Here is a 20,119-nt window from a genome sequence, read left to right on the forward strand (position 1 = left end):
GCTCACTTTGTAGACCAGGCTGGCCTCTAGAGACATCAACATTTTAATTTACTTGTTATTTTTCTCTCAGGGAACTCAGCCTCTTCTTGAATTAGAAAACCCATCTCTCAATGCTCTTAGTAGAAGCAACAGATTGTTTCAGAAGGCAATGGATCAGTACTTGTTCTCTGTGGCATAGAATATATCTGCTGTGAATGGGATATGGTTGAGTGTCCCCCAAGGCTTTAAGAGTTGAGGGTTGATCCACACTGTTAGGGAGGAAGAAGGTGGAGATTTGACCTAAGTATTGGGTGGTGGAGCCTTTGGAAAGTAAGTAGGATTAGGTATGACCACTAAAATGCAGCCCCCTCCCGGTTTAATCTGTTGCCTTTACAGCAAAGCAGGAGAATCCAGGTAGAGACATGCATGAGAACATACACACTCATGCACATATCCACCCCATCCTCACTCCCCCACTCCTTGCTATAAGATACCTCATACTGTCTTGAGAGCCTTTCAGTCTTCTGCCATCAGATGTAGTCCCTAGCCCTTTGGCCAGAACCATGTGTCAAAATGACCCTCTTTTCTTTACAGTCACCCAGCCTCAGGTATTTTTGTTATAGCAACAAAGAAATGAACTAATCCAATGCTCAAAAACATGTTTATCAAGAGATATTATATTCTACTACCAATATGAAGTGAAAATGGAAATAACTCAAATGTTCATCAAGGGATAAGTAGATAAATTGTGGCAGGTTTACACAATTGAATATTATTTAGCAACACAATTAAATAAACCTAAACCATACACAACAATATGGATTTCTTTTAAACATAAAATTAAGTCAAAGGAAGCAGCTACGTAAGTGTATATCCACTTATATGAAAGTAAAAAAAAGTGTATATCCACTTATATGTATATGTATATAAGTGTATATACTTATATGTATATAAGTGTATATACATATATGTATATAAGTGTATATACTTATATGTATATAAGTGTATATCCACTTATATGAAAGTAAAAAAAACATCAAAATGAGAGGCCAGGATGGTGGTTGCCCTTAGTGAAGCAGCGATGGGGAGTGGGCAGCAGTGTGGGCTTGAGACAGGGAGCAGGTGATGTTCCATCTCGATTTGGATGATGGTCATGTGAGTATGGACACTCACTAACCTGCACCGTATGGACAAAGTGCACTTTTCCATATGAAAACTGCCTTCCATTCAAGACACACTTAGAAAAGAGCTTTGTCTCAGGGTAAATGAGAGGCCAGCATCCAAGGCCTCAAAGAAATAAAAACAAAACATCCAACTCTAAGGCTGGAAGAAGACTTCTTTTTGTTGGTGGACAAGTGTGAAATGACACACTAACAGCAAGCTGAGTTTAGCATGAAATTATCAAAGAATAGACTCTGTAGTTAATGCCATGCCACCTATGATCTCTATGCTGTCTGATGGGAATATGGCATTACATATCACACACACACACACACACACACACACACACACACACACACACACACTCATTCTAATATAGTTTACCATTGTATTTTGGGCTTTTACAAAGGTGGCTGGATTTGTTTGAAAGCTCTTGCATGGTTCCCTCTTTCTCTTCCTGAGAGAGACTAGAGGTGGGGAAGGGGAACAGGCTGTCAGGAAATCTCGTGCCAGCCATCGAATGTAATGGAAGGGGGAGGTAACACAGAGGGGTTCAAACACAGAAAACCATGGTGAAGGAATGACGTACTCATCTGTTCCACGAGCTTGAGCATCACTCCCCCGATATGTAGGTCCCCAGACACCCTCAGCGTGATCTCTGTCTGCTGCTCTCCATTTGCATGGTCAACTCGGACCACAAGCTCCCAGGATGCAGATGTCAAGTCACCAGATGACAACATTGTGGCCCAGGCAGATGTCTTCAGGGACAAAAGACAAACATAGATCAGAATGGCAGGGGATAGTGGAAGGTGCTGGCAGGTCTTCCGAGAAAAGCCATTGTTTTCCATATATATATATATATATATATATATATTCTGATTTTATATATATGTTTTTTGAGTCAGCAGTTCTCTGTATAGCCCTTGCTGTCTGGCTGTCCTGGAGCTCACTTTGTAGACCAGGCTGGCCTCGAATTCAGAAATCCGCCTGCCTCTGCCTCCCGAGGGCTGGGATTAAAGGTGCGCCACTATGCCTGGCGCTTTTTATATTTTTATTTATTTATTTTTATTTTAGATTTTTGTTCAAAGAACTCTGTAAGGTTACTGATACCTAGATATTAAATTAGGATCCTAATTGTATATATAAAAAGACTTATAGAAATAATTGCACCTATCTAAAGTTCTGTTATTTTCTTTTCTCTACCGGGGTATGCATTTCTTGCCCATATCAATTTTGGTTTTTCCTTTCTACTATTTTTTTCTTGATTTCTCTGAACTATTTTGACAAAACACAATAAACCATGGCCACCTTCCATGAGATCTTAAAGTAACTTCTATATTTACTGAAATATAGCTTGTGTGTGATAAAATGTACAGAATTTAATGTAGCAGTTCAACACATTTTATAGTATGCAAATATACCTCAGTACACTCTATTTATTATAAGGAGCTTTCCACTAAAGCCACTTCCCACTGAAATCCTCTCTTTAGCATCGCTCATAGATCAGTGTTACTATATTCCTCCTATTAATATTGGTACCTTCCATATGAGAACCCTAAAATAAAAACTCAGCAAACTAACTGCATATCAGTCATTATCTTATCTTAATGTGTATGATGGCATAGGCATATGACAATCATTACTGTGTCTGTGTGTTTGATTTACGTAAGCTCTTTTATTTCTGTAGTATTAGGGTGTCTAACCCAGGGCCTTGTGCATTCTAGTCAAATTATCTTAATACTGAGTTATATAGCTCCAATCCAAAGGAAGTCACTCTAAAAGCACATGATAAGATTTCTTTTGGAGACAAGGTCACTCTATTGTCTCCACCTTGCAATCTTCTTGCCTCAGTCTCCCAAGGGCTGGCATGGCAGGTATGTGCCATCACTCTTAGCTCTACAAAGGTTTTGTATACATCATTGGCAAAAGATAAAAAATCCAAAAAACAAAAACAAACAAACAAAAACCAAATATGAGTGACTGGCCAAAATTTTAAGATAGGGTAGGGAGTTCAAACCCAGTTTTCTCCTAACTGGAGGTGCTAAAGGCAAAGCAAGCAAACAAAAACAAATACAACCCAGACTGTTAAGATCTGGTGGTTTTAGGAAAATCAGAATCCAAAGCAGACAGAACTTTAACAAAACTTGATGTGGGCTCAAATGATGTTGCTAAGTTGAGCTTTTAAAAGGCTTTTAAATAGGGGCACTTAAGTGACTGTAAGGACTGCTTTCCATGTCCCTATGCAAAGAGAGTTTATGAGAAGAAGACCTTCATAAGGTCTATCTCGAGGGACCAACTGTGCTAACATTCCCAAGACAGCACTCCTAACCGTGACAGCCAGCCTCACACTCTGAGACCCAGCCAGCTTCTGTGGCTCACACTCTGCAGTCACAACAGGCAGATGAAAAAGTAGAGGCAGGGTCTGCGTCAATTTAGCAGACTCATCTGAAGCTGGGGTGGTAATGGTGTATGAGGGGCACTGCCTTCATAACAATGGATGATTAAACCACCAATGTTGCGCCACCACGTGTTCCTCACAGACCTGTAAACCCTAAGTGAATTTCAAAAAACGCGTGAGCTACATTGACTACCATAAATCCAAAGATCGACTACTGCACATCTGAACGTGGTCAGGACAGATTTAAGGTGTTTGAATCAAATTCAAGAGCTCAGGAGTGCTTTATAACCAGAGGTATCCCGAGTGCAAGGATGCAGGGGGGGGGGGGGGCTTTCAACACAGAGGTCCTCCGGAGGACCGAACGACCGATTTCGGTTACTGATTGAACTGGCCAGAATGCTTGCTCTCCTCATCAGCCTGCAGCATTTCTGTATGGCGCATTAGCTCCTTCACTCTCACCAACACCCATTTTAAAACGAGGAAACTGGGGTTGAGGGAAGGTAGGATACCTCACGGCAAATCATATCAAGTTCGGTGGGGGGACCCAAACAGGAATCATCCCCCTTACTCTAAACTTACATCACTCTGAGAAACGTCCTTGGTGATTTTGCAACAACAGAAGAGAAAACTCTTAACACGCGAATGAATTCTAGCTTTTTAACAACACCTATCATTTCTACAAACAGATCAGCAGTGAAGAGACAATAAAAACAGCCTCTTCAGGGCCAACTCGACACGGAAGAGCCTTGCAATGTCCAAAATGCTATTTCTTTTCTCTCTTCTTTTCTTTTCTTTTCTTTTCTTTTCTTTTCTTTTCTTTTCTTTTCTTTCTTTCTTTCTTTTTTTTTTTTTTTGAGGCTGAGTTTCAAATAATGTTTTGCACATAAAAAGCTAACTTTATTTTTTTAAAAAAGATGATTTAGTTTTGCTCATTTTTCTGGGCCTTCAGGGTCAATTTTAAAACAAAGGACACAGGGTCCTTAGTTTTCCTGATTGGAGTGATTAACCCATTTGTATAGAAAATGGACAGATCCCTTACAACGAAAATTCCTCCTAAAATGAAGACGAGCTGGTTTTCCCACATTCCTTTCCTATCTCTCTGCGCCTTCAGTTTGGCCTGAGGTTCTCATCCTCAACAACAAGTTGTTACTTGTGGAGCAAACTTCAGCTGGGTGGAAGCTCACCCATGGAGACCGAAATAGGAGGCAACAAGGCACCTTGGATTTACCTTCCCTGGTGAAGGTCGCTCCGCCCCGGTTCAAAGAGAATGCGGGGAAGAAAAAAGAAAAAAAAGTCCGGAATATAACACGGACGCTCGGTTTGGCAGGGTGTCGCAGGGTTCTAGGTGCCCAGTCACCTGTCCTTTGCCCATTAATGAAAGCAGCCCGCGCCGACCGAAAGCGTTCCTGTGCACGATCAGATTCCTGGGCCCGAGGTGATCACCTCCAGACAAAATTATTTCAATTCAACAACCGTTTAACTGCACAGAGCTGCAGAAAAGAAGGGGGCAGAGGTCCCAAGTCTTCGCGGTGAGAGTTCCAGCCTGGCTAATCCCAATCCTCAGCGGGAGAGCTCACCTGCTATGGAGCCTGCCGCGTCCAGTCTGCAGCTCGCACGTGGACAGCTGCGTCCCCAGAGGCCGCCTTGGGCGAGCAGGGGTCTCGCGGGACCGCACCAAGGTACAGCGGGTCCAGTGATGTTGCGGGGACCTCGCGACAGCCAGTAGAGCTGCTGGAGTCCTCCTCCCAGCACCCAAGCACGGTCCGAGTCCCGGGGCCACAGCTTGGCGGCGCAGGCTAGCGCGGCGGGCAGGTGGGGGCACGTCCAGCCCAGCCTGCTAGGTCTTGCTCTCGCTCCGAGTAGGAGAAGGCTGCAGATACAATAAGGGTTGAAGGGAGCCGCAGGGCTGCTCCAGACAGGAGCCAAGCAGCCTGGAACACACTCCTCCCCTCCCGCCTCCACTTTTGTATGGCCTTTCCTGGACGCCGCCAACGTTCTGGGTACCCTGAAGCCCTGGTACTGGCCCAGGACCCAAGGCCCAGCCTTTTTCTCTGCCTCTTAGGTAAATTCGTCACTGATACCCGGGGCCAGGGAGAATCCCTTCCTGTCTGCAACTGTCTATCTATGCAGAGTTCTGGAGCAAGCCTGACCAGACAGGTGGCATGCACAGAGGCGATTCACCTCTGAGTAAAAGGGTGATGTCAGTCCTCCAAAAAAGGTGAGGTCTGGCAGGAGGAAGCCCCCTCTGATCAGACTGAGCTCCAAGCCAAAGGCTGGACCACTCCTAGAGTGGCTCACCGCAGGCAGTCATCTGTTATTTTCCTGTTAGATTCTCCAGACAGCTGCCCGCCCAGGAAGTGTGGGAGACTTTGGGTAATTCCCCCCCTCCCCCTGTACAGCGTACATTAGGTTGAAAGCTTACTGTGCCAGGCCTGGGGCAGGGCCCTGGGGATACGGTGGTTAAGAAAACAATAGTTCTTTAACTGGAAATAAGTAGAAGGCTGGGTGGCAGCCGCTCCTTGGGAAACTTTATGCATCATGCCGCATCAATGGTACGCAGTATGTGTACCAATGAGGTGACTCTGCCGTTAACTTCTTAAATCGAAAATATCCCGAAATTTATAGCCAAATCTTTGTTGTTGTTGTTGTTGTTATTCGAACATCACAATATTTAGGAACTGTTTTGGCTTGCAAGTATTTTACATTTGAATTAAAAGTTCGGTGGTATAGAGCTTTCCAGGACACACACCACTCTACATTCTAGCCCCAATCCCTAAATAAATAGACATCATTTGAACTTTATTAACAATTGCAGGGTCTTAAGGGCAGAGGGCTAGGTTCCGTGGCAGAGCACCTGTCCCTGAGTTCCTTCCTCGGCATGCACAGAAGAAATTTTACTAATAAAATCATTAAGAATTTAGGGTAAATACTGCCAGTTTTATGTCAATTTGACAGCAAGCTAGAGTCATCGGAGGAGGTGACGTTAATGAGATTGCCTCTGTAAGATCTGGCTGTAGGCAAACCTGTAGAGCATTTCCTTAAGTAGTGATTGATGTGGGACACCCCAGCCCGTTGTGTGTGGGGCCACCCCGGGGCTAATAGTCCCGGGTTCTACAAGAAGACAGGATGAGCCTCCCTGCTTTAGGTTTCTGCCCAAGAGTGGGGGTGGGGTGATAGGATGGAGTGTTGGGGTAGTGGCCAGGTGAGGTGCTGGGAGGTAATGTAGTGTTCCTGACCTGACGTTCTCCGATTATGAACGTAGATATGGAAGTGTAAGCAAAATAACCCCTTTCCTCCCCAACTTGCTTTTGATAATGGTGTTTCATCACAGCAACCGTGGCCCTAACTAAAACAGAGGAAGTTTCTTAGTACAGTTAGCCATAGGGATGGGGCTGTCACCTGACTCTGCTTTTCCCAGGTCAATCTGCTTTGACTTTGGGCAGCCGGCATTCCTTTCCTGACCTGCTTTCTGAGAACTCTGCTCCTGGGCAATCAGACCTGAGCCTGTACAGGTTCAAGGTCTGCAGTGTGACCTTAGAAGATTAATGGCTCTTTTACTACCTGTGCAGGTTTCCCATCCCACCGAAAATTGCAATAAACCTATACTAAAGAAAATTGTATTAAAGAATCCCTTTGGATTGCACTAAAGAATTCAGCAACTTTTAGGTGTCCTCCTTGCTGTTATTTTAAAAATTTATACAGATGCTCCTCGACTTTGATAGGATCACATCTCCAAAAGCTCATTGTAAGTTGACAGAATCTTGAAGTAGAAATGAATTTAATACTCAGTCTTCAAATATGGTTGGTAGCAAGGTTTACCAGAGAATAGTGGTTTTTTTCCTCCCTCATGAGAGGGTGGCTGGCTGGCTGCTGTCCCCAGCAACAAGGGAATATGTTCCGGCTCCCAATCTTAAAGCAATGCTTATTGCATCTGAACCTTGAGTTTTCAACCATGATTACAAAAACAAAACAAAAACAAAAACAAAAACCAGCCACCATTCTCAGAAGGGTTTTGCAGTTATTGCAGTTCATTTAAACAGAATATAATATATGTATTATTCTGTGTCTGTCTTGTTTGGTTAAATATATTTGTGATTTTCTTCCATAACATGTATCCTAGACTTGTGATATAAAATTTTACTTATCACTTGGTTATTTTAAGTTTTCTGAAATGGGTAGAGATCATGAGTACAAGATGGATTAGAAAGTGCATTCTAGACTTTAACATTTCACACCCTTCCACACACCCATGTACACATACACACACCCACATATATACAAACATACCTATGCCCATGTACACATATCCACACACCCATACTCAGGTACACACACACACACATCCTTTATAACCCCCACCCACCCACCTACACACATATACACACCTACCCTCTTTTTCTCTTTAAAACACAAGCAGAATCAATACTGAGTCTTTTATTTAATTAATTAATGCATATTAATCAGCGGTGAACTTAATCTGCCTATTTATTCCCTTAGTCATGGTGTTAGCTAGATGTGGACCTAGACGAGGTAACACAAAAGGAAAACACACAGTGACTTATCGTCAAATTTTACATGTAGTGTGGAGGAATAGGAACTAGAGAGGTCTAATTCTGCCAGGTGTATACAGTGGAGGCGTGGCTCGAGAATTGGCTTCAGAAAGAAGATGACTCATTTCCTTACTGGTCTTCAACAACTTCACCATGTGTGTAACGTGTTCTGGTCATAGTTACCTCTCCTATCACCGGCTCAACTTCTATCAGACCCCCCTCCCCTTCTTCCTGGCAAGCTCCTCTCTCTCCCTCCTCTTTCCCCTCCCCTCCTCCTCCCTCCCTCTTTCTCTCTCCCTCTCCCCCCCTCTCTCTGGCGACATGCTGAGTTTAACCAGGGTTGCTGTGTGCACACATGTAATCACAGCTGCGGTGAGTTCATGAGCTGCATGGCTATGCCATATGCAGAAGATGGCGTTTTATAGCATTTTTCTGCACAGCCCAGTCTTACATTCTTTTTATACCCTTTCTGATGTTTCCTGATACCTGGAGCAGGGCGGGACATAAATGTACCTCCCAGGGCTCATCACTCAAATGATTCACATCATGTTTTTTTTTATTTTAAAATTTTTATTAGACATTTTCTTCATTTACATTTCAAATGCTATCTCTAAAGCCCCCTATACCCCACCCCCGCCCTCCTCCCCAACCCACCCACTCCCGCTTCCTGGCCCTGGCATTTACCTGTATTGGGGCATATAATCTTTGCAAGACCAAGGGCCTCTCCTCCCAGTGATGGCCGATTAGGCCAACCTTCTGCTACATATGCAGCTAGAGACACGAGCTCAGGCGGTACTGGTTAGTTTATATTGTTGTTCCTCCTATAGGGTTGCAGACGCCTTTAGCTCCTTGGGTACTTTCTCTAGCTCCTTCACTAGGGGCCCTGTGTTCCATCCAATAGATGATTGTGAGCACCCACTTCTGTATTTGCCAGGCACTGGCATTGCCTCACAAGAGAGAGCTATATCAGGGTCCTGTCAGCAAAATCTTTCTGGCATATGCAATAGTGTCTGGGTTTGGTGGTTGTATATGGGATGGATCCCTGGGTAGGGCAGTCTCTGGATGGTCCTACCTTCTGTCTCAGCTCTGATCTTTGTCTCTGTAACTCCTTCCATGGGTATTTTGTTCCCCATTCTAAGAAGGAGCAACGTGTCCACACTTTGGTCTTCCTTCTTCTTGGGTTTCAAGTGTTTTGCAAATTGTATCTTGGATATCCTAAGTTTCTGGGCTAATATCCACTTATCAATAAGTGTATATCATGTGTGTTCTTTTGTGATTGGGTTACCTCACTCAGGATGAAATCCTCCAGATCTATCCGTTTGCCTAAGAATGTTATGAATTCATTGTTTTTAATTGCTGAGTAGTACTCCATTGTGTAAATGTATGACATTTTTTGTATCCATTCCTGAAACTTATAGAGGAGAAAGTGGGAAAAAGCCTCGAAGATATGGGCACAGGGGAAAAATTCCCGAACAGAACACCAATGGCTTATGCTGTAAGACCGAGAATCGACAAATGGAACCTCATAAAATTGCAAAACTTCTGTAAGGCAAAAACCACTAACAGATTGGGAAAGGATTTTTATCAATCCTAAATCAGATAAGAGACTAATATCCAATATATATAAAGAACTCAAGAAGGTGGGCTCCAGAAAATCAAATAACGCTATTAAAAATGGGGTACAGAGCTAAACAAAGAATTCTCAACTGAGGAATATTGAATGCCTGAGAAGCACCTGAAAAAAATGTTCAACATTCTTAATCATCAGGGAAATGCAAATCAAGACAACCCTGAGATTCCACCTCACACCAGCCAGAATGGCTAAGATCAAAAATTCAGGTGACAGCAGATGCTGGTGAGGATGTGGAGAAAGAGGAACACTTCTCCATTGTTGGTGGGATTGCAAGCTTGTACAACCACTCTGGAAATCAGTCTGGCGGTTCCTCAGAAAATTGGACATAGTACTACCGGAGGATCCAGCAATTCCCTCTCCTTGGCATATACCCAGAAGATGTTCCAACTTGTAATAAGGACACATGCTCCACTATGTTCATAGCAGCCTTATTTATAATAGCCAGAAGCTGGAAAGAACCCAGATTCACATCATTTTTACTCAATCTGAGCTTCTGCAAACAGAAGCATCTTTGACCAAGGCTGAGAACAGCACTCATTTACAGGTATAAGCAGAAATATTTAGAAAGCAGCTTGACAACAAGCTTATTTAGCAAAATAGCCACGGTGTGTTCCTTCAAGGTTTCCTAGTTTCAGGCTTCTGTTCGGGCTGACTGTATCAGACATGAGTTCCGTCTTGTGCAGCAGACTTCAAATCCAATCAGTAAGTGGATGGTTACTCCCCTGACTTTCATGCCACTCCTGTACCCGTGTGTGCATCTTGCCTGGCTTCCTGCTACTGTGCCTTGCAGAGTCTACAGCTGGACAAGACTGTTGGTGACTGTCCTTCCCCACCAAAGTCTGTGTTGCGCCTTCCAGGCCTAGCCAGAGAGAAAGGAATTTCTAGGTTGCTTCCCACTTGACTTCTTGGTTTTGCAACCGAAGTGTGTGGTGTTTTCAGGAATGGGGTTTTACCATGTGGTCTCTGGTGGGTAGCCAAGAAGAACAATAGACTGTATCACTTTGGTGACTTCCTAGCCTCAGAAGTCAATCATCAACAATCCATCCAGAAGTATTGACAGAGGAACCTCACACTTGGCACTGAGATTTTCATTTAAGAACCTGTGGCTTCTGGAGTATTATCTAGCCATGAATGGTACTCAAAAGAGGTGGTGATTTTTGACATAGACCTTTAAGCTTCAGATAAGATCTTGATTTTTTTTTTTGTATTAATCTTTCAACTTCATTGCTTGCTACTGACAAATTCAAGTATTTTATATGTATTTGGAAAATTTCCCATTTCTTCCTGTTTCACAATTGATTGCAGTTTAGGTTTCCTATATCTGTTCAATAGGTTTGTAGATCTGTTCTAAGGGTTCTTTTTTTTTTTTTTTTAGGGTTATTTATTTTGTGTATATGACTACACTGTATCTGTCTTCAGACATACCAGAAGAAGGCATTGGGTCCCATTACAGATGGTTGTGAGCCACCATGTGATTGCTGGGAATTGAACTCAGGACCTCTGGAAGAGCAGTCAGTGCTCTTAACCACCAAGTCATCTCTCCAGCCCCAGATGAGCTCTTGATAGGTTTTGAAGAAAGTTTTGCTCTCTCTCCCTCTCTCTCTTTCTCTGTCTGTCTCTGTCTCTCTGTCTCTCTGTCTCTCTGTCTCTCTGTCTCTCTGTCTCTGTCTCTCTCTGTGCGCGCTCACGCAGGAGTTGAGGCATATAATGCAATGTGTGGAGGTCAGAGGAGAACTTTTCAGTAGTCTGTTGTCCTTTTACCTTGTTTACAAGGCATTTCTGCCACTGCCTCGCCCATGCAAGCTTCTCCCTGATTCTCCTCTCTCTTCTTCCTGTCTTGCACAGGAGTGCTGAGACTATAGATGTGAGTCACCACATCCAGCATTTCATGTGGGCTCTGAGGGGTGGGGGGTGGGGGATCAAACTCAGGTCCTCAAGTTTGTGTGGCCAGCACCATCTCAGTTGTGCAAAGTTTTTATTAGCCTGCTTATGTCTTCCACTTCCCTAGCTGCGCCCTGAAGTTAAGCTGCATACTGATTGTGATGGATAGGTGGAGAAAGCTGCTCAAGGAGAAAAGCGGTGGCGCTCCATGTCCTGTCATTCCTGAATGATGGCTTTATTTGTTAAGATGAATAGCCTCTTACCCAGTACAAGTTCCTACAGCAAGATTTTAGCTTAAACATGCAAAAAGTCTGGCAACTAAGTAAGAAATGCTGCAGATACGTAAGATTTTATTTTCACAGAGTTCTGGGGATGTACACAAAGGCAGTGGGTTCAGCTGTACAGAAAGAAACTTCATTTTTTTTTTTTTTAAATCACTGGAGTCCTTTCCACCAGGTGAATGGCCAACACTTTTTATGCTCACGTAAGTTCTAAAACGCTGCCCTTGCCGAAGTGGAAAGAGCATGTCTCATGCATCAGCGACCCCTGGATGAAGGTAAGGGAATAACAAGGCATTCCACAAATGCTGTGCTGCAGCCGCTCACAGAAGCGTGGCTGCCGTTCTTCCTGTCTCTCAGGAGCCGCCTCTTACTCCCTTTTGCACTGTATCTGTCTTAGTCAGAACATACAGTGATAATTAAGTTTTCTCCCTGTACTGGCTAGTTTTGTGTCAACTTGACACAGCTGGGGTTATCACAGAGAAAGGAGCTTCAGTTGAGGAAATGCCTCCATGAGATCCAACTGTAAGGCATTTTCTCAGTTAGTGATCAAGGGGGAAAGGCCCCTTGTGGGTGGGACCATCTCAGGGCTGGTAGTCTTGGTTCTATAAGAAAGCAGGCTGAGCAAGCCAGGTGAGGCAAGCCAGTAAAGAACATCCCTCCATGGCCTCTGCATCAGCTCCTGCTCCCTGACCTGCTTGAGTTCCAGTCCTGACTTCCTTTGGTGATGAACAGCAGCATGGAAGTGTAAGCCGAACAAACCCTTTCCTCCCCAACTTGCTTCTTGGTCATGATGTTTGTGCAGGAATAGAAACCCTGACTAAGACAAATTGGTACCAGCAGAGTGGGGTATTCCTGTGACAACCTGACCATGTTTTGGGGAGGACTGTGGAAGGACTTTGGAACTTTGGGCTTGAAGATCCATTCGTTGTTAAGAGCTCTGTCGGATGTTGTGTAGGAGCTTGGAAGATAATGTTGAGAACAGTGCAGAAGATGGAGGCCTGGCTTGTGAAGTTTCAGAGGGAAAATTAAAGACTCTTTTCAGGGACATTGCTATTTTGGAGTTTGATTATTCTGTGGTTCTGGTTAGCTGGGACTGAAGAATCAGTTGTGATTAACAAGATACCAGAACTACTAAAGCAAAACCTTTGCATTACTGGGACTATTGATGCTGGTTAGCTGGAGCTAAGAAATTAGCGGTGATTAAGAAGAGACCAGCATCATTGAGGTGACATCTTCTGGAAGTGTTTTCTGAAAGCACAAAGAGGCTGTGTTCCAGAGATGGCCAAGGTTGTACTCCTGCTGCAGTGGGACTTGGTAATATGTAAGGGTCACCCAGGTGGTACTGGTTTTGAAGGCATGAAGGGGTCACGCAAAGCAGCTGAGGCTCGGCACTGTGAGAGGCCATGGAAGGCCATTGGTGAAGGTGCAGCCTCAGTTGCAATTGAAGGCCCAGGACTGAAGGGGTCATGCAGTGTTTTAGAGATGCCAGTACCATGAGATGACCACCAAGAGCAGCAGCAGCAGTGGAGTACAGGCATCTGGAGCCTAGAGGATGATGTGTGTGCTACAAAGGGCCTGGCTGGAGAAGTGACCCAAGCCCTTGGAGGAGCCCAGAAGATCGTGAGTTGGATCCCAGACATTGGACGGTTGGAGATTGACTTTTGCTTTTGATTGTGACTGTGCCCTGATATTTTCCCTCTTGAAGGAAGAAACTGTTTTAGTGGAGCCCACAGTTAAGAGACTTTTAATTGTAAAAAGACTTTGAATTTTAAAAGAGATGGATATTTTAAAGAGATTGAAATTTTAAGAATATGTTAAGACTGTGGGACTTTTAAAGTTATTTAGAATGGGGATGAATAAGATTGTAAGGGTTGAGGCTTACTAGTGATGTTTTTGTGTGTCAAGTTGACAAGGGGTCAATTGTACTGGCTAGTTTTGTGTCAACTTGACACAGCTGGGGTTATCACAGAGAAAGGAGCTTCAGTTGAGGAAATGCCTCCATGAGATCCAACTGTAAGGCATTTTCTCAGTTAGTGATCAAGGGGGAAAGGCCCCTTGTGGGTGGGACCATCTCAGGGCTGGTAGTCTTGGTTCTATAAGAAAGCAGGCTGAGCAAGCCAGGTGAGGCAAGCCAGTAAAGAACATCCCTCCATGGCCTCTGCATCAGCTCCTGCTCCCTGACCTGCTTGAGTTCCAGTCCTGACTTCCTTTGGTGATGAACAGCAGCATGGAAGTGTAAGCCGAACAAACCCTTTCCTCCCCAACTTGCTTCTTGGTCATGATGTTTGTGCAGGAATAGAAACCCTGACTAAGACACTCCCTATCCCTGACTATAAATTTTCCTTCCCTGGAGATAATAGTTACCTAGTTCTCTAGAAACTTCTTAAAGCAAATGACAGGATCCCAGATACAGCATCCTTATACCTTCTGCTTTTCTCCCTTTAGAATATCTTGTTGACTGTAGTAAATGGCAGATATTTCCAGGGCTGCCTCCCATTTCTGAGAAATCTGATCTAGTATTTGTGGAAATTCCCTCGATTCTGTCACAGTCTAGAAGTTAGAACTCAAATGACCTAATTGCTCATGAAGCTATGCCAGGCTGACTTAACGCCTTGGCATTCAGCTGCACACAAACAGGTAAGACTTCTGATTTGGAAGAGAGTAAGGTGAGAAGGCAGGATATGCTGGGGTTTTCAGCCCTCCTGATGATGGCACAGGGACTAACTTGGTGGTAGTTGTGCAGTGCCCTCAGTGATGACTGGTGCCAGCAGGGGGGCACACTGAAGCCAAGGTCAGATGCATCGGTGTTCCTCCAGTCAGTCCTAAAGCATGACGAGGTGGGTACCTAGTTCCACCCCTCCTTGCTGTACCCAAAGATGCTGCATTTAATGCTTAATTATTTTTCTGTTCAAATAGCCATGGTGGATTCTGTATCTGATACAGAATGTTGCACTTAGAAATAAGGCTAATGGTAGGCAGAGCTTCATATAAGGGGAGGTGGGACAAATATTTCAGACTGGAAAGTGATGACTCCTATTATGCTCTTGCTCAAACTATATATATATATATATATATATATATATATATATATATATATATGTACACACACACCTACAAGACTCAATATGAGTTGACAATGGCAATGGACATCTATCTCTATCTCTATATCTGTATGTGTATATTTTTTATGGGTATAAATATAAAATATTTGTATGAGTATGGTGTTACTTACTATATCATAGGCAATTTGCTATACTCCTCCGAAAAAAAATGATTCCTCCAGCTCCCAGCTATCATTAACTTCCAGTGGCCCCTCAGCTAGAAGTATGACTTCATGTGCCCCTCTCCCATCCATGATGGAACATTGACCAGCTCTTGAGCCTGTACAGGGCTTGTGTAGTGAACCACAGCATTATAAACTCATCACTGAAGTGGCTGTGCCAGTGGCAGAAGACAGCATTTCATAGTGTTTCTCCCTCTGCTCTTCCATTCTTTTGACACCCTCTTCTATGATGTTCCCTGAGTCTTGGGTTGGGGGTTGATATGGTTCTCTCTTCAAGGACTCAATGCTCAACCGTTACTTACTCTTATCGCTTTGTCCAGTTATGAATCCCTGCCATTAACTGCTACCCACCGAAGAAGGAAGTTTGGTTGACCAAGGCTGAGAGTAGCACTGATTGATGAATAAAAACATAGACATTTAGGAAGTAGCTCAACAGTGTGTTCAGTTAGCAAAGCAATAGTGGTAGGTTCCTCCTAGGCCAGTGATCCCCAGAACCATGGTTTTTTGATCATGTTTACAGCACCAGAAATAGATTGCCTCCTGGGAGTGAACCTCAAACTCAACCTTCGATTTGTACCCTTGTAACTTCCCAGCTTCTTTTGTATCAGTGGGCATATTGTGCCTGGCATGTGGAGTCCATCATGGGTAAGACTGTTGATGACTCTTCTCAACCAGGGGCCTGCATAGTGCATTCCAACAGTATAATAGTTAGCCATCAGGAGGAGATTTCTAGCTTGGTTTTTCTATGTCTGAGAAGCAAAGTGTATGATGTCCTTAGCAATACGGTCAGTCTCTCTAGTTCTGGTAGGTAACCCATAGGAATGGGAGTAGCTGCATTATTTTGAGGACCTCTGGAACCCCCTGATCAGTAACACATAGGGAGGTGTCCCACATCCACCACAGTGATTTTTAATAAATAACACATGGTGTCTAGGAGCAGTGTTGTTCATCCATATAAGGTCCTCAATCCAAAATCATTAAAATATTTTAAATTAGCTTATATGATTTTGGATTAATATATATTCTTCGTTTGGTTAACCATTATCTTTTCTCCTCCTCCGTCCACACAACTGATTTAAACCATTCTACCCTCACTATTCCTCTATCTTCTCTCTCTCTCTCTCTCTTCACTTTGTCTTCATTTAACCCTTTGGCCCCCAGTATTCCCCCCCCTTCTATATCATGTGTGTTGTGCTATCTCTAGCCTCCTTAGGAGCCCTTTTTCACCGTGAGTCCTTTCTAACTTCCTGACACTCCAAATTAGACACGTAAATTTAAATACTCAAAGCTAGGATCTGCATAAGAAAGACCATGTGGTCTGTTTTTTCTGGGCCAGGTTACCTCACACTTAGTGTAATGTTTTCCAGTTATGTCTATTTTTCTGTGAATTTCACTTTTTTTTTACAGCTGAATAATAATTCTATTACAAACAGGTATATATTTTCATCATGTTATTTATTAATAGGCATCTAGGCAGATTTCCTTTTTCTAGTTGGTGTGGCTAGAGTAGTGGCATATGTGATATTTGAGATGCATATTGCAAGCTGAGAGAGGCGGTGACATTAGGGAACATGGTAAGGGGCATTTAGAATATTGGTTCACGTTGATTACTTCTTGCCTGTAGCAGCAGAGATTGGTGTTTTAGCTACTTTATTTTTTATGGTTGTGATAAAAAACATGACCAACTTACAGAAGAAAGAGTTGACTTGGCCTTAAGCTTCCAGCGGCCTAGCATCCATGAATGCAGAGTGAAGGCATGGTGGCAGGAACAGGACGCTGAGGGTTCAGACCTTGACCTGTAAGCAAGAAAAAGAGCAAACTGGAAATGGTAGAATCTTTAAATTCTGAACGCCCACTTCCAGTGACACACTTCTTCCAACAAGGTCTACTGAGCCTTCCCAAATAGCACCACCAATTGGGGATGTCTCCTTCAACCACAATTGCTAAAGAGGATATACCAAGACCAGAGTCAACACCTGACAAAAGAGATGAGAGAAACTGCCCTTTGCTAGGAAAGCTTATATGCAACTTGAGGTCCAAGCTGACTGAGAACCCTATAATGGCCTGAAAAGAAAGCAACTACCTCTTTCTTTAAAGTCAAGATGGTATAAGCATTCAAAGCCCTGATTGGCAACAGTGTTATAAGGACCTGAGGAATTCATGTGACCAATATATGCATAGTGTATGTTCAAAATGCCCTGCCGTCTGAAGTCCTTGTCTGTAGCTCTTTGCTGAACGAGGCTTGCTCTCTCCTTCTTTCTTCCTTCCTTTCTTCCTTCCTTCCTTCCTTCCTTCCTTCCTTCCTTCCTTCCTTCCTTCCTTCCTTCCTTCCTTTCCTTCCTTCCTTCCTTCCTTCCTTTCTCTCTCTCTCTCTCTCTCTCTCTCTCTCTCTCTCTCTCTTTCTTTCTTTCTTTCAGAGGCTCTTTCTTCAGATACCATTTTGAACCCATTTCTGTGGCTCCCAAAGATGCCAAGAGTACTTCTCTGGCATCAGTGTTCTGAGAAGAATGTGCTTCCTCCCATTGGATGAGGCAGGTGGCCCAGTTCCTTGGTACAAATTGCTGATGGCACAGCTGCTTCTGGTGCTTGGCCACTGAGGATGTTCTGGGTCACTGGGCAGCTGTTAGCACAGCCAGCATTTGGGGAGAATGTTTTATGCCTCAGGCACAGTGCCTAGCTGTCATGAACCCTCATACTCCAAGAAAGCATCATTATGCAAATGAGGAGATTCAAGCTTAAGAAACATAAGCAGCTCATCCGGGGTTACCTGGTCACCAAGGAGTAAATTCATGATTTGAACTTACACTTATTTAAGTTACAAATCTCCCAGCACTCACAAGGTCTGCATCCACAAGCAACACTACCTGTGCAGATTTCTGGCAGCCTGAGACTTGTTGCTGGAAAGGCTCTGCTGCTGACAGAGTTGCTTCTGGAAATCACTGAGGGGCACCTCACTGCCTCTCCCTTTGTTTAGATTGTCCTTTCCATGTTCTCTACCTTTCTAGCCTTTCAACATGTCTAATCTGCCACCCCTCTCTGTTAAGATTTAGTTCTGTGAACCAACACCCTGAGCAACAACAGGAAGGAGAACCTTTAACTGTTCCAAGGCTGATGTTTGATTATGTGGAACTGGACTGCACATTACAAAATTCAGATTGTTTTCAAAGAACAGCTGCTTCTGGTACACTTTTCATGACATAATGAAGCCTATATGCCTCACAAAAGCCTCCCTCACTTTCATCCACAGTCAGAAAAGTATGCTCCTTCTCCCTAGACCCACAGGATAGAAGGGTAAGTAATAAAAATATTTTTTTCTTATTATAGAACATCAATCTTGCTTGTCTAACATGTTGCTTAATGTGATTGTCAAGCTTTGCATTGTTGGATATCCAAATTTATTTAATTCATTGACTCTACTATTTTGGATAATTTTTATTTTCCTTCAATGTAGTTCTGTGCTAAATTTTAGTGTATGTGCTTAAGGACTTCCACATGATGAATCCACACACCTAGATTATATCAAAGATTATATGCTAAAGGGTTTTTGTATCATTACCAAAGTTCTTAGCCAAAAGATTGTCCACATGATCTCTCCAGTACGGTGTCAGAGCTCCAAAAATATTATTGCTTATTGCTACAAAGCACTGTTTTATAGCCACCACTCCCACCTTATCTTTGTATCACTGATGGGAAATCAAAACCGATGAAAGTAAATGCTAACACTGTCATATATTCGGAGCTCGTTTCACCCATTCATCTCTTTATGGACTTACTTATGAAAAACATATTCTTATTGATTATCTGGAACTCTCACATACTGTGTTCCCATTACCCTTACTTCTCAGTCCTCCCAAGTCTGCTCCCCTACCCTTGTGGCCTTTCCCCACCCCCCAAAAGATTAAACAAATGAACAAACAAATAAAAAAACCTGAGTCCAATTGTGTTGTTCACATAGTCCTTGGAGCATGTTCAAACTCCCGGTGGCCAGACCTTTAAAGAAAAGTGAGTCCTTCCCCACCCTCCTCTGCCCACAGCCCACCATTGTAGAGAACTGACTTCAGCATCCTTAGCATAATTTTAAAGAATTCTCTTCAATGGCTTCCTTTGTTGCTTTTTTTTGGGAGAGGTGAGGGTAGGGGTTGTCACAGGTGCCTTCTATGTCCCTCTCAGCTGACTCTGTTCGATCTCTAGACACCATGGGAGCAACAGTGAGTGAAGTCAAGTCCTCACCTTCTTGGAACACCTTCACCTTCTAGTGAAGAAAAATAACATCAGAACAGGCAAACACAAAGAAAAACGTAGATTCAGAGACTAAAAATGTTCAGCAAGGAAAGCAAACCATGCCAAGGGGGGTGGCTATAAATCAGAGTGTTGTTCTGATTGTAAAAATTTACTGTTTGAGCCTCAATTAAAGAAATTTATCATTATGAACACTTAGTGGTTCATGTTCAACATTCACACACATCCCCTACTTTAATTTTTACAATAACTCTATAGTAATTTTAGGGTAAAGATTCAATATGGTCTAACAGGTGAACATCAAGTCTTGAACTAAAGGATAGAGGGAAAGAATTGCTAACTCAACAAAATATGGGCAGGAAGGGTCTCATTTCTTTTCTGTTGCTGTGATAGAGTACTCTGACAAAAGCAACTTAAAGGAGAAAGGGTTCAATTCTAGCTCATAGCTCCACATTATGTAGACTGTCATGTCAGGGAGGTCACAGTGGCAGGAGCTTGAGGAAACTTGGTCACATTATGACAAACTCAGAAGGGGCCCAAAAAAAAAAAAAAGCAATGAATGGATGCTTGCTTGATGTTCACCTTAGCCTCGTCACACTGTCCAGGATCCCACCTTATTTCACATAATCAAGGTAGTCCCTCACAGATATGCACAAAGGTCCTTCTTCCAAGTGACTCTTGGTTTTGTCAAGTAGACAATTAGCATTGACCATC

General features: G+C 43.3%; 1 protein-coding gene and 1 long non-coding RNA gene across 3 annotated transcripts in view; one reads left to right on the top strand and one right to left on the bottom strand.

The window, feature by feature from the left end:
• The window catches only part of Fermt1 (fermitin family member 1), a 41,860-nt gene extending 36,031 nt beyond the window's left edge, over nt 1–5,829 (bottom strand). The window contains exons 1-2 of one of the 2 annotated variants that reach the window (NM_198029.2): nt 5,116–5,829; nt 1,730–1,898 (exon numbers count right to left, since the gene is read on the bottom strand). In NM_198029.2, the coding sequence (NP_932146.2) occupies nt 1,730–1,880 (151 nt within the window). In that variant the 5' untranslated portion in view covers nt 1,881–1,898; nt 5,116–5,829. Of the gene's footprint in view, nt 1–1,729; nt 1,899–5,115 lie in introns of those variants that run through there. The other variant, XM_006499507.1, reaches the window with a different exon arrangement.
• On the top strand, nt 5,545–19,732 carry Gm14102. Its single transcript, XR_001783483.1, has 3 exons — nt 5,545–5,600; nt 18,211–18,457; nt 19,358–19,732. It is a non-coding gene; the product is annotated as a predicted gene 14102 (long non-coding RNA).
• The last annotated feature ends 387 nt before the right edge of the window (nt 19,733–20,119 follow it).

Source organism: Mus musculus, chromosome 2 (assembly GCF_000001635.26).
Source record: "Mus musculus strain C57BL/6J chromosome 2, GRCm38.p6 C57BL/6J".
Taxonomy (NCBI): Eukaryota; Metazoa; Chordata; class Mammalia; order Rodentia; family Muridae; genus Mus; species Mus musculus.